The sequence below is a fragment of the Aethalodelphis obliquidens genome, unplaced genomic scaffold (genome assembly GCF_003676395.1).
Source record: "Aethalodelphis obliquidens isolate GAN/ISIS:26980383/991018 unplaced genomic scaffold, ASM367639v1 scaffold142, whole genome shotgun sequence".
In the NCBI taxonomy this organism is placed as follows: domain Eukaryota; kingdom Metazoa; phylum Chordata; class Mammalia; order Artiodactyla; family Delphinidae; genus Aethalodelphis; species Aethalodelphis obliquidens.
In genome coordinates this window covers 349724-362111 of record NW_020838086.1, presented here as the reverse complement: position 1 = coordinate 362111, position 12388 = coordinate 349724, and the positions used below count along the sequence as shown (strand labels likewise).

Here is a 12388-nt window from a genome sequence, read left to right as displayed (position 1 = left end):
AAAAAAAAACTTGAAATCAATTCTCCTTCAAAGAGTTCTGGTTCCTTTATGTAGAAAATATAGAAAATCCAACCTGAGTTACATGGGTTCAGATGAGTGGTGATGTTGGCCAAAGGTAATGCTTGTATTCCAGTTATTGGGACTTTTTGACACAGGGCCGAAAAAGAAATTTTTTCTTAATATATCAAGTTCATGTCGATTTTTCCTATCTCATGAAGTTTTAGATTATTACACCCCTCTTCTCTCTAGGATGGGTTTCATAGACCACCACAATTTTCTCCTATATTGACATTACTGACATATGAACTCTAATTGTTTGGTGGTAGCCTATGTTGGGAAAGGTTATGAGGTTGCATCTGGACTCAGGAGGAAAGAATGTTGCGATGATTAATTAATAATGTTTGTCATGGGCATGGAAACGGGGAATTGGTGATATATGTGTCACTTTTGCTGGCCAGTCATGCTGCCTTGATGTTTCCAGTCAACCCTAGGCCCACTTTGGATGAGTGGTAAACTTTTTTTTAATAACTTTTTAAAATTATAGTAAAATATACATAACATAAAATTTACCATTGTAGCATTTTTAAGTGTACAGTTCAGTGGCATTAAGTACATTCATATCATTGTGCTACCATCACCACCATCCATTTCCAGAACTCTTTTCATCTTGCAAAATTGAAATTCTAAACTCATTAAATAGTAACTCCCCATTCCCCCTCCGTCTTCAGCCCCTGGCAACCACCATTCTACTTTTTGTCTCTAGGAGTTTGACTACTCTAGGTACTTCAGATAAGTGGAATCATGCAGCATTTGGTCTTTTGCTACCAGCTTATTTCACTTAACCTAACGTCCTCAAGCTTCATCTATGCTGTAATGAGCGTCAGAATTTCCTTCCTTTTTCAGGCTAATAGCCCATTGAATGTATATACCACATTTTGTTTATCCATCTGTTTGCCTATGGACACTTGTGTTGCTTCCACATCTTGGCTATTGTAAATAATGCTGCTCTGAACAAACATCTCAAGACTAAAAAATATTCAATTTGGGCAGGGGGAATATTCCTAGAAGTGGAATTTCTAGATCATACGATAACTCTATTTTTAATTTTTTGAGAAACCAGTGTTTTCCATAGCGGTTTCACCCTTTTACATTCCCACCAACAGTGTGCAGAAGTTCCAGTTTCTCCATATCCTCACCAACACTTTTATTTTCTGGTGGTTTTTTTGTTTTGTTTTGTTTTGTTTTGTTTTTATGGTGGCCATCCTAATGGATGTGAGGTGGAGGATGAGTGGTAAACTTTTGAAAGACAGCTAAGCAGGAAAAGAGTGGTCCTGTGCCCTGAGATAGAGAGCTAGGAATTGGGCAGCACAAAGGACTACAGCTCAGTGTGCCTGGATCATCTCCTCTGGGAGCAACCCACATGTGATGACCATCCTTCCCTAGAACAGAGCAAGCCATATCTATCTAGGTAGATAGGTAGATACTGCCTTGCTGAGGCAGTATGCTCATTGCTTAGGACAACACCTTATATCGCCGTGCAAATATCCCTAGGAATGGGTGCTTCCCGGTCTCTTACTTGTTTTAGGAAAGCATTATGTAAAAAAGGAATATGAAGGAGTTGATTCTTGGTAACCCACTACTTCCTGTTTAGGGTGTGAGTGTGTGGAGACTAATGATGAGGTTAGATTTCTTTAGGATTTCCATCAGGTAATAATGGGGAGAGAGAAGAGTAAAATTCCATCCAGTTAGTGTTAATCTTTTTTTTTTCCGGTATGCGGGCCTCTCACTGTTGCGGAGCGCAGGCTCCGGACGCGCAGGCTCAGCAGTCATGGCTCACGGGCCCAACCGCTCCGCGGCATGTGGGATCTTCCCGGACCGGGGCACGAACCCGTGTCCCCTGCATCGGCAGGCGGACTCCCAACCACTGCGCCACCAGGGAAGCCCAGTGTTAATCTTTGTAATGGCTCTCCTGAAACATTAGGAAAAGGGTAGGGATTTGGGGCTAATATTAGTCCCCCCCCCCATTATTTAGAGACTTAATTTACTCATGCTACCCCGATCCTATTTACTCTGGGATAAGAAAAACTGATTCTAGTATGGTTTAGAAAACACCAAACTGAGCTTAAGCCAAGGGCCAACATTTCTTGGAAAAGATGTAATTAATGCCCAAAAGGACATATTATGACATATATCTTTGTATTCACAGTTGCTTTATTTGCACTTTTCTCAAAGGCTATTTTGCTTCTTTGTTATAAAACCCAGGGAGAAAACACCTGTTGTCTCTAGGCAGAAAAATAAAAGAATCTATGAGGGTGAAGGCAGGGTTGGCTGGGTTTCTTGAGACATTTATTCAGCAATAAATAAACATTTATTCCAATGGCATGTCTGGCACTGTGCTCAGAAAGCTACAGAAGGAATTTAAGGACCAATGCCTGCCTTTGAGGACTCAGGCAAGCTCTGAAATGACCTAAGAATAGGCCTTAAGTCATATGTAGGCAAATACAACACAAGCCACATATGTCTCTCCCTTACTGATGAGTCAGCAGCATGTAGAACAGGCTCCCTTCAGAGAGGAAGCTGGAGGACGTTACAGAGCAGAGCAAGAGATGAGGTAATAGCTAAAACCACTTAAGGAAATAATTAGAAGCAGGACACATTGGCAGGAATATCTGTAGGGAGTCTGTTTTGGTCTTGTGATGTGAAGTGATGGCCCCATCCAACAAAAGGAAATATTGATTAACCATGCCAAGCATATGCTGAGGCCTGGGAGGAATAACAACAACAGGAATAACAACAACAGACTACATTTATGTCACTCTTCAACTTACAAAGCAAGTTTACATGCATCTCACTTCAGGCTAAATGTAAAAATTCCAATTTAATTACCAGTGATGAAAAATGACACGTTCACCTTTGAAAATATTTTAGACTATTTAAACCCTTGCTTTCTACAGGGACTCACACTAAGAATAATATTTTAAGATATCGATTTCTAGTTGGTACAGTTATTTGAATGATTTGATAATTATTCCTAAATATAGGGATATGCCAATGAAGTCAAATTTACTCCAATTTCAACCATATCTATAATGGTGCTTAATTTTTCAAATAAATTGCTCTCTGGAGACCGAAGAACTTTAAAGTTTTATTCCATGAGCTAAGTGGGGCTCTTTTTGCCAGTCTGATGTTTACACATTCACTTCTGCTCTATGAGTCACTGAAAATCTTTCAAAACACTCATCCAAGGGGTGAAATAAGCATTACAATACCCATAAACTCATTCCAATGCTATCATTTGTCAAGTTTATGGCTAGATAATGGAATTAAGATGAAAAGGTCATCTCTAAGATAACTTTCCCCTAAATATCCTATCATCCCCCTATCTTTTTTTCTTTAATCTTTTAAAATATTTATTTATTTATTTATTTTTGACTGTGTTGGGTCTTTGTTGCTGCATGCGGGCTTTCTCTAGTTGCAGCAAGCAGGGGCTACTCTTCATTGCAATGTGTGGCTTCTCATAGCAGTGGCTTCTCTTGTGGAGCACGGGCTCCAGGCACGCAGACTCACTAGTTGTGGCTCGCGGACTCTAGAGCACAGGCTCAGTAGTTGTGGCGCACAGACTTAGTTGCTCTTCGGCATGTGGGATCTTCCGAGACCAGGGCTTAAACCCGTGTCCCCTGCACTGACAGGTGGATTCTTAACCACTGCGCCAACAGGGAAGTCCCCCCGTATCTTCTTTACAGAAGCCAGAAAAGAGAAAGCAGCTTAATTAATAAATTGATAATAAGCTGACTAACTCATGGGGATGCTTTTATTTTTAAAGCAACACAGCAGGGGAAAATTCGTGTCTTTATTCAAGCCCCAAGGCATTCTGTTGGAAATGTCCAAAAATAGTGAGGCTGTCTTCTTCCCTATGAGTCAGCAAGTGTGCCAGGAGCTAAGGCAGGCCAGAGACCTACCACCAACACAAGATTTTCCAGGACAGCAAAGGAGAATTTCTCCCCATACACAGAAACCACGGATCTTCTTTTCAGAATTCACTCTTTAATTTACAAATAAGTAAACCAAGCCTTAGAAGATGAACAGTCTCGCCCAAGAGCTCATAGGCAAAGAGTGGCAGAGCTGGGGCTTGAACTTCTGTCCCTTGACTCCCACCAGTGGTCATCCCAGCATCCCATGCTGCATCTTGCAGGCATGTCAAATGGCATCATTTTGCACAAGTTCTTTTTCTTTTGGGCAGTGCCATTCAGCTTGTGGGATCGTTATTATTATTTTTTGGGGGGGGGCTGCATTGGGTTTTTGTTGCTGCGCGTGGGCTTTCTCTAGTTGTGTGAGTGGGAGCTACTCATTGTTGCAGTGCACAAGCTTCTCATTGCTGTGGCTTCTCTTGTTGCAGAGCATGGGCTCTAGGCTCGCGGGCTCACTAGTTGTGGCTCGCGGGCTCTAGAGCGCAGGCTCAGTAGTTGTGGCGCACGGGTTTAGTTGCTCTGCGGCATGTGGGATCTTCCCGGACCAGGGCTCGAACCCGTGTCTCCTGCATTAGCAAGTGTATTCTTAACCACTGTGCCACCAGGGAAGCCCAGCTTGTGAGATCTTATTTCCCTGACCAGGGATTGAACCCGGGCCCTCAGCAATGAAAGCGCCAAGTCCTAACCACTGGGCCACCAGGGAATTCCCACAAAAATTCTTTAATTGAATGGCTCTGGGGCCCACCTTGACATCCATGATACCAGTATCAGTTGCTTTGTTCAAACCTATAATCATATAATCTTCACTATATGGAATTTTAAGCATTATATCAAACAATTTTCATAAGCACTCTTTTCAAACATTTAATATCTTCAGTATATCCAATATTCAGTAGGTTAAAGCTATTGATTTCTACAGAGTTGTTTGTTTCGTCTTGGTTTGGTTTGGTTTTTTTGAGGGGATGTTTGCAGATCAGGGGAGCATATCAGGATCAGGACAAATTCATGTATAATAAAGGATATTTCTCTTGCAGGGCTGAGAACCAGAACAGCCAGAAAAACAGGGCTGCATCTTGACTCTGGCCCTCTTCCCATCTGCTTCAGCATAAGTTTTAAGGCTTGTGCCATATTACCTCAGCCATGAGCTATTTTTTTCCAAAGGAAGCTGAAATTAATTTGAAAAAAATAGGCCAGTTTTCCAAAGTGGACTCTCATGGGCTTTTAATGCACACTGTGTAAATAAAAGATTTGCTTTACAGCTCCCGAGAAGAGAAAATGTAAACAGGAACCAGCTGCTTGTCTCTAAGAGCAGATGAACACCTGCTTTTATTCCCGTTGTTTCCAGGGCCCCAGCAAATGTGCGGAGGTCCCAATGCTGGTGGCAGTGGTTCCCAGATTTTGCCCCACATTCGAATCATCTCAGGATTGCTTTAAAAAAATCCTGATACTTAGTCCCTCCTCCAGATATTCTGATCTATTTGGTATGAGGAGTTACCCAGGCATCAGGATTGTTAAAAGCTCCCCCAAGTGATTCCAATGTGCAGCCAAGTTTGAGAACCACTGCCTGTTGGACAGTTTGGTAATGACAACAACAGTCACTAAATCTCTAGTCGAAAGGGTGAATTTTACCCAGTTCCACTCATTAGAGGTTCCAGATTCATTCTGGTTCAAGATCAGGCTCTGACCCTTACTCAGCTGTCTGCTTGGGCACATCACTTAGCCTCTCTGAGCCTGAGTTTCCTCATGAGTAAAATGGCAACAATAATGCTTATTTCATAGAGCTCTGTGAAGATTAAGTGACACATGGATATAGTATGTTTAGCACTTTGGTAGGTGTTTTATTTATTTATTTATTTATTTTTGCCTGCATTGGGTCTTCGTTGCTGCACACAGGCTTTCTCTAGTAGCGGCTAGCAGTGGCTACTCTTCGTTGCGGTGCACAGGCTTCCCATTGTGGTGGCTTCTTGCTGTGGAGCATGGGCTCTGGGTGCTTGGGCTTCAGTAGTTGTGGCATGTGGGCTCAGCAGCTGTGGCTCACGGGCTTACCTGCTCTGCGGCACGTGGGATTTTCCTGAACCAGGGCTCGAACCCGTGTCCCCTGCATTGGCAGGTGGATTCTGCCAATGCAGAATCCGCCTGCCAATGCGCCACCAGGGAAGCCCTCATAGGTGTTTTAAATTGTTTCTGACGTAATTATCATTTAAATTCAGAATCCATTGAATTTCAAGTCTTGTAAATAAACAATTCATTTTTTGAGGAAGGAGGGAAGGAAGGGAGGGAGGGAAGGAGGGAGGGTGGAAGGAAGGAAGGAAGGAAGGAAGGAAGACTTATACCATTTCTTTTTTTTTTTTTTTTTTTTTTTTTTTTTCCATTTCTTTTTAAAAATTGTAGTTTCCCTAGTTTGGATGCCATGCTCACCAAACAATCTTCTGATTATGATTAGCTTCTATATAAGAAGCCTTCATCCATTTACTCACTCAACAAATATTTACTGAGTGCCTATTTTGTATTAGGCTTTATTCTAGGCGTGGGAGTACATCAGCAAACAAGAAATATTTCTAAGGGAGGAAGACAAATAATAAGGTTAATAAATAAACTATGTGATACGGTAGAGAGTGATACATACTATGGATAAAAATAAAGCAGAAAATGGGAATGAGGGTGATGGGGGCGGGGGGATTCTATATTTTAAGTTAGAGAAACAGCCCTAATCATGTATGTTATGATCCACAAGATAGTAGTCTTTTAATGGATTACAGTCTAGCTTTCTTTAAGCTGCAGTAAACTAAGTCTTTTTTGTGGGATGATAATGTTAATATGGTGAATGAAATTATTTTTCATGCATTTCATACTTTTAAAAATTCAACACCATTTTTATAGGTAATTGGTCACTGAGCAAAAGGCAACCTGACAAGATGACGCTGAGTCCCCTACTTCCAATTGTCTTAGGTTGGGTTCCCTCCAAAGCAGACTGAGAGGAGGATTTGAGGTGGCGTTTTTAATTGGCAGGTGACCCCAGGAAGCTCTACTGGGGGACAGGTCCATGAGACAGGGAAGGGAAAGAAGCCACTGTGGTGTGTTAATGAGCAGACTTCAGCTGTGGGTGTGGGGCTCAGTCCCGTGAGGACCTTTGGGGACCATGTGGACCGAGCCCGAGGAGTGAGGAAGCTGGGGTGTATATCTGCCAATCCTGTCCATCACTGGCTGCGGGCTCCTCTGTTAGCATATCTAGAATACGGGAAGCATGAGGGTGGGGAATCAACAGTGTCTGCTACACTATGGCCAAAACCTCATATTTATGTTTTACTCTCCTAATTCAGAATTTTTAATATAGTGTCTAAACAGAGTCTAAGCTGGGATATTCCTTTTCCCAAATAAGCTCTCCACAGGGTGTGGAGAAAAGGGAACCCTCCTACGTTGTTGGTGGGAGTGTAAATAGGTGCAGCCACTATGGAGAACACTATGGAGATTCCTTAAAAAACTAAAAATAGGGCTTCCCTGGTGGCACAGTGGTTGAGAGTCCGCCTGCTGATGCAGGGGACGCGGGTTCGTGCCCCGGTCCGGGAGGATCCCACATGCCGCGGAGCGGCTGGGCCCGTGAGCCGTGACTGCTGAGCCTGCGCGTCCGGAGCCTGTGCTCTGCAACGGGAGAGGCCACAACAGTTGAGAGGCCCGCGTACCGAAAAAAAAAAAAAAAAAAAACTAAAAATAGAACTACCATACGACCACCAATCCCACTACTGGGCATACATCTGGAAAAAACCGTAATTCGAAAAGATACATGCACCCCAATGTTCACTGCAGCACTATTTTCAATAGCCAAGACATGGAAACAACCTAAATGTCCATCGACAGATAAATGGATAAAGAAGATGTGGTACATCACTCAGCCATAAAAAGGAACGAAACTGAGTTATTTGTAATGAGGTGGATGGAACTAGAGTCTGTCATACAGAGTGAAGTAAGTCAGAAAAAGAAAAACAAATACCGTGTGCTAACATACATCTGTAATTTAAAAAACGGTACTGATGAACCTAGTGTCAGGGCAGGAATAATGACGCAGATGTAGAGAATGGACTTGAGGACACAGTGGGGGAAGGGGAAGCTGGGACAAAGTGATAGAGTAGCATTGACATATGTACACTACCAAGTGTAAAATAGCTAGCTAGTGGGAAGCAGCCGCATAGCACAGGGATATCAGCTTGATGCTTAGTGACGACTTAGAGAGGTGGGATAGGGAGGGTGGGAGGGAGGCTCAAGAGGGAGGGGGTATGGGGATATATGTATGCATAAAGCTGATTCACTTTGTTGTAAAGCAGAAACTAACACAACACAACATATAAAGCAATTATACTCCAATAAAGGTGTTTAAAAAAAAAAGATATGGGGGCCTCCCTGGTGGCGCAGTGGTTCAGAATCTGCCTGCCAATGCAGGGGACACGGGTTCGAGCCCTGGCCTGGGAAGATCCCACATGCCGCAGAGCAACTAGCCCCGTAAGCCACAATTACTGAGCCTGCGCGTCTGGAGCCTGTGCTCCGCAACAAGAGAGGCCGCGATAGTGAGAGGCCCGCGCACCGCGATGAGGAGTGGCCTCCGCTTGCCGCAACTAGAGAAAGCCCTCGCACAGAAACAAAGACCCAACACAGCCATAAATAAATAAATTAATTAATTAATTAAATTTAAAAAAAAAGATATGGTGTGTAAACGGAATACTACTCAGCCATTAAAAAAATGAAAGAATGCCATTTGCTGCAACATGGATGGACCTAGAGATTATCATACTAAGTGGAGTAAGTCAGACAGAGAAAGACAAATATCACTTATATGTGAAATCTAAACTATGACACAAATGAACTTATCTATGAAACACAAACAGACTTATAGACATAGAAAACAGACTTGTGGTTGCCGGTGGCAGGGGAGGGGATGGATTGGGAGTTTGGGATTAGCAGATGCAAACTATTATATATAGGATGGATAAACAACAAGGTCCTACTATACAGCTCAGGGAACTATATTGAATATCCTGTGATAAACCATAATGGAAAAGAATATGAAAAAGAATGTATATATATGTGTGTGTATATATAACTGAATCACTGCTGTACAGCACAAATTAACACAACATTGTAAATCAACTATACTTCAATAAAATAAATTTTAAAACTTAAAAAAAAATAAGGGGACTTCCCTGGTGGCGCAGGGGTTAAGAATCTGCCTGCCAATGCAGGGGACAGGGGTTCGATCCCTGGTCCAGGAAGATCCCACATGCCGTGGAGCAGCTAAGCCCGTGCTCCACAGCTACTGAGCCTGCACTCTACAGCCCACGAGCCACAACTACTGAGATCACGTGCCACAACTACTGAAGTCCGTGCACCTAGAGCCCGTGCTCCACAACAAGAGAAGGCACAGCAATGAGAAGCCCACGCACTGCAACGAAGTGTAGCCCCTGATCGCAGCAACTAGAGAAAGCCTGCGCACAGGAGCAGAAGACCCAATGCAGCCAAAAATAAAAGTAAATAAATTTATTTTAAGAAATAAGCTCTCCATATTAGGATATAATATCATAGGTAAGATTGTGGGAAGAATGCTTAAAGTTATTCAAAGAGCAAGACTTACTTTTTTTTAAACATCTTTATTGGAGTATAATTGCTTTACAACGGTTAGTTTCTGCTTTATAACAGAGTGAATCAGCTGTACATATACATATATCCCCATATCTCCTCCCTCTTGCGTCTCCCTCCCACCCTCCCTATCCCACCACTCTAGGTGGTCACAAAGCGCCGAGCTGATATCCCTGTGCTATGCGGCTGCTTCCCACTAGCTATCTATTTTACATTTGGTAGTGTATATATGTCCATGCCACTCGCTCACTTTGTCCCAGCTTACCCTTCCCGCCCCCCGTGTCCTCAAGCCCATTCTCTACGTCTGCATCTGCCATCTGCGTCTTTAGAGCAAGACTATTTTCACACATCCTCAAAAGTTTCAGAAGCCCTAATTACCTGATGTGCTAATGACAAATCATTATTATCTATTCATTAAAGCAAGCCCTATGAGAACCACTAATGTGATTTAAATTCTTTAAAAATAATGAAGTTGCATTCTTTAGAAATAGTCTAAGATTTCTTTCCTTCTTCAAACTGAATTAATTTGAAATACTGCTGTGTTTTTTGGTTTTGCTTTTTGTTTGTTTTGTTGTTGTTACCAAATCTGATGACCTTCGTAGCAAATGGGCAACAGACAATGAAAATCTTTACATTCATTGTGCTGCAATGTTATAACATCAGTCAGGAGGACATTGGTCTTTCACGTGCTCTAACATTAAAAGCAAAGAATTAAAATCATTTACACAGGCAATTGAACTGAATAGGGGCTGGAAATTGTGGCTCTCTTCTTTTGTCCACTTACCCCTTTTTGCAAAGGAGTTTCTTTGTGCTTCACTGGGGACCAGGTAACATGGAACCCCAGTGGTGACGTAAGAGTGAGCTCACAAGATCAGGAAGAAAGATGCTCAGGAAGTCACTTAAGTAAATGTTGTGGTGGAAATTGGAACGTCAGCAAATCTTAAGGCAATATTACCGTTCATGGACTATAGTCAGATGTACCCAGGTTCAAGCCTGGCTCTACTACTTACTAGCCTTGTGATCAAGGCTAGTAAGTAGTAGCCTTACTTCCTCTCTCTAAGCCTCAGTTTCTTCACCTCTAAAATGGGGATTAAATAGGACTGCATCAAAAGGTTGTTGTGAAGAATAAAAGAGAGAATGTATTTTGGAGCACAAAACACAGCCCCTGGCACACAGTAAGCACACAGTACAGGTAGCTCAACCAAGAGGTCTGGGCAGTAGACTAGGGGTAACAGGGTTCAAAGGGGGTTCAGAACAGGTGGTCACCGCACTGAGCTCTGACAGCCATTGCTTCTGCAAAGGCCCTAGACTTTAAAAGCCTCTTTTCTTAGGCCATCCAGTACTCTCCAGATCAACTGATCTCTTGGTGCAGACACTCTGAGCATTAGGGACCCACCTGATTAAGGGGATGGTTGATTTCTTTGAGACAGAACAAAGCTACATCAGTGCTCATGTCTGAATACAAGTCTTATCTTTCAGACAGTGCAGGTAACAGAAACTTGGCCAGACTAGAGTCCAAATTTCACCTCTGTTATTTCCTGTATGGCCTCAGCCAAATCACTTAGCTTCTCTGAGCCTTAGTTTCCTCATCTCTGAGTTAATGATCATACCCACTTGCAGACAACAAGGCATCTAAAGGGTGTCACAGGGCGGGTGCTTCAGTGATGCCTGGTATTCTCCTGACACACTTAAAGCCCATCAGAGAACGTTTACATCCAGGGGAATTTTACTAGAACGGGTCCTAAGTTTCACTATCCGGCCTTAAAATGAGGTCCAGGTCTCTTCTTCATCTAAGTTTTTACATACTCCCTAACAGATTGGGCAGAAGACCTGTATAGCAGCTTACACAAAGCCACAAACTTGGACTGACTTCTCATTTATTTGGTGATGGAGTCTTAAGTATCTGCCACTCTGATTCAGTTCTTGACTTGATAATACTCTCCAGTTTGAAAGAACCATCCCTAACTGGAAATGACCCAATCTGAGACTGGTAGGGACCCACCCATCCAGTGAACTGAATCAAAACTCTTCTCTGCCAGGACATCAAACTGTATTTATTTGTGTTGGGGGACAATGGCCTCTTGACATTGCCAGCCTGGACCTGCCTCCTGGACTCTTATCCCACCCACCCACAGAAATATGCACACCACCTACTTAGGGATGGTCCCCACCAAGTGCTTGATAAGTCCAATATTTGTTCATGGTCTCAAACATAAGTGTGGTCTTTAAAAAGGGATGCAGTGATATTTTTATGAGTGTTTAATATGGCTTCTCTTGCCTTTTCCAGGGAAAACAGAAGCCTATTTGGAAGCCATTAGAAAAAATATTGAATGGTTGAAGAAACACAACAAAAAAGAAAATAAAGAAGGTAAGCAATTAGTGTTGTTATAAATTGCAAAGTTCTCCAATTTGTCAGGAGCTCTTATTTTTTATTTTTTTATTTTATTTTATTTTATTTTGGCCGAGCAGCTTGTGGGATCTTAGTTCCCCGACCAGGGATTGAACCCTGGCCCACAGCAGTGAAAGCATGGAGTCCTAACCACTAGACTGCCAGGGAATTCCCAAGAGCTCTTATTAAAGATTCCCACAATTGGGCTTCCCTGGTGGCACAGTGGTTGAGAGTCCGCCTGCCGATGCAGGGGACACGGGTTCGTGCCCCGGTCCGGGAAGATCCCACATGCCATGGAGCGGCTGGGCCCGTGACCCATGGCCGCTGAGCCTGCGCGTCCGGAGCCTGTGCTCCGCAATGGGAGAGGCCACAACAGTGAGAGGCCCGCGTACCACAAAAAAAAAAA

At 42.9% G+C, this 12388-nt stretch overlaps 1 protein-coding gene across 2 annotated transcripts in view; it reads left to right on the top strand.

The window, feature by feature from the left end:
• Positions 1-12388, top strand: part of SCG3 (secretogranin III) — a 39015-nt gene that overhangs the window by 21266 nt on the left and 5361 nt on the right. For both annotated transcript variants that reach the window (XM_027099799.1, XM_027099800.1), the window contains one exon: positions 11881-11961. In XM_027099799.1, the coding sequence (XP_026955600.1) occupies positions 11881-11961 (81 nt within the window). The remainder of the gene's footprint in view (positions 1-11880; positions 11962-12388) is intronic.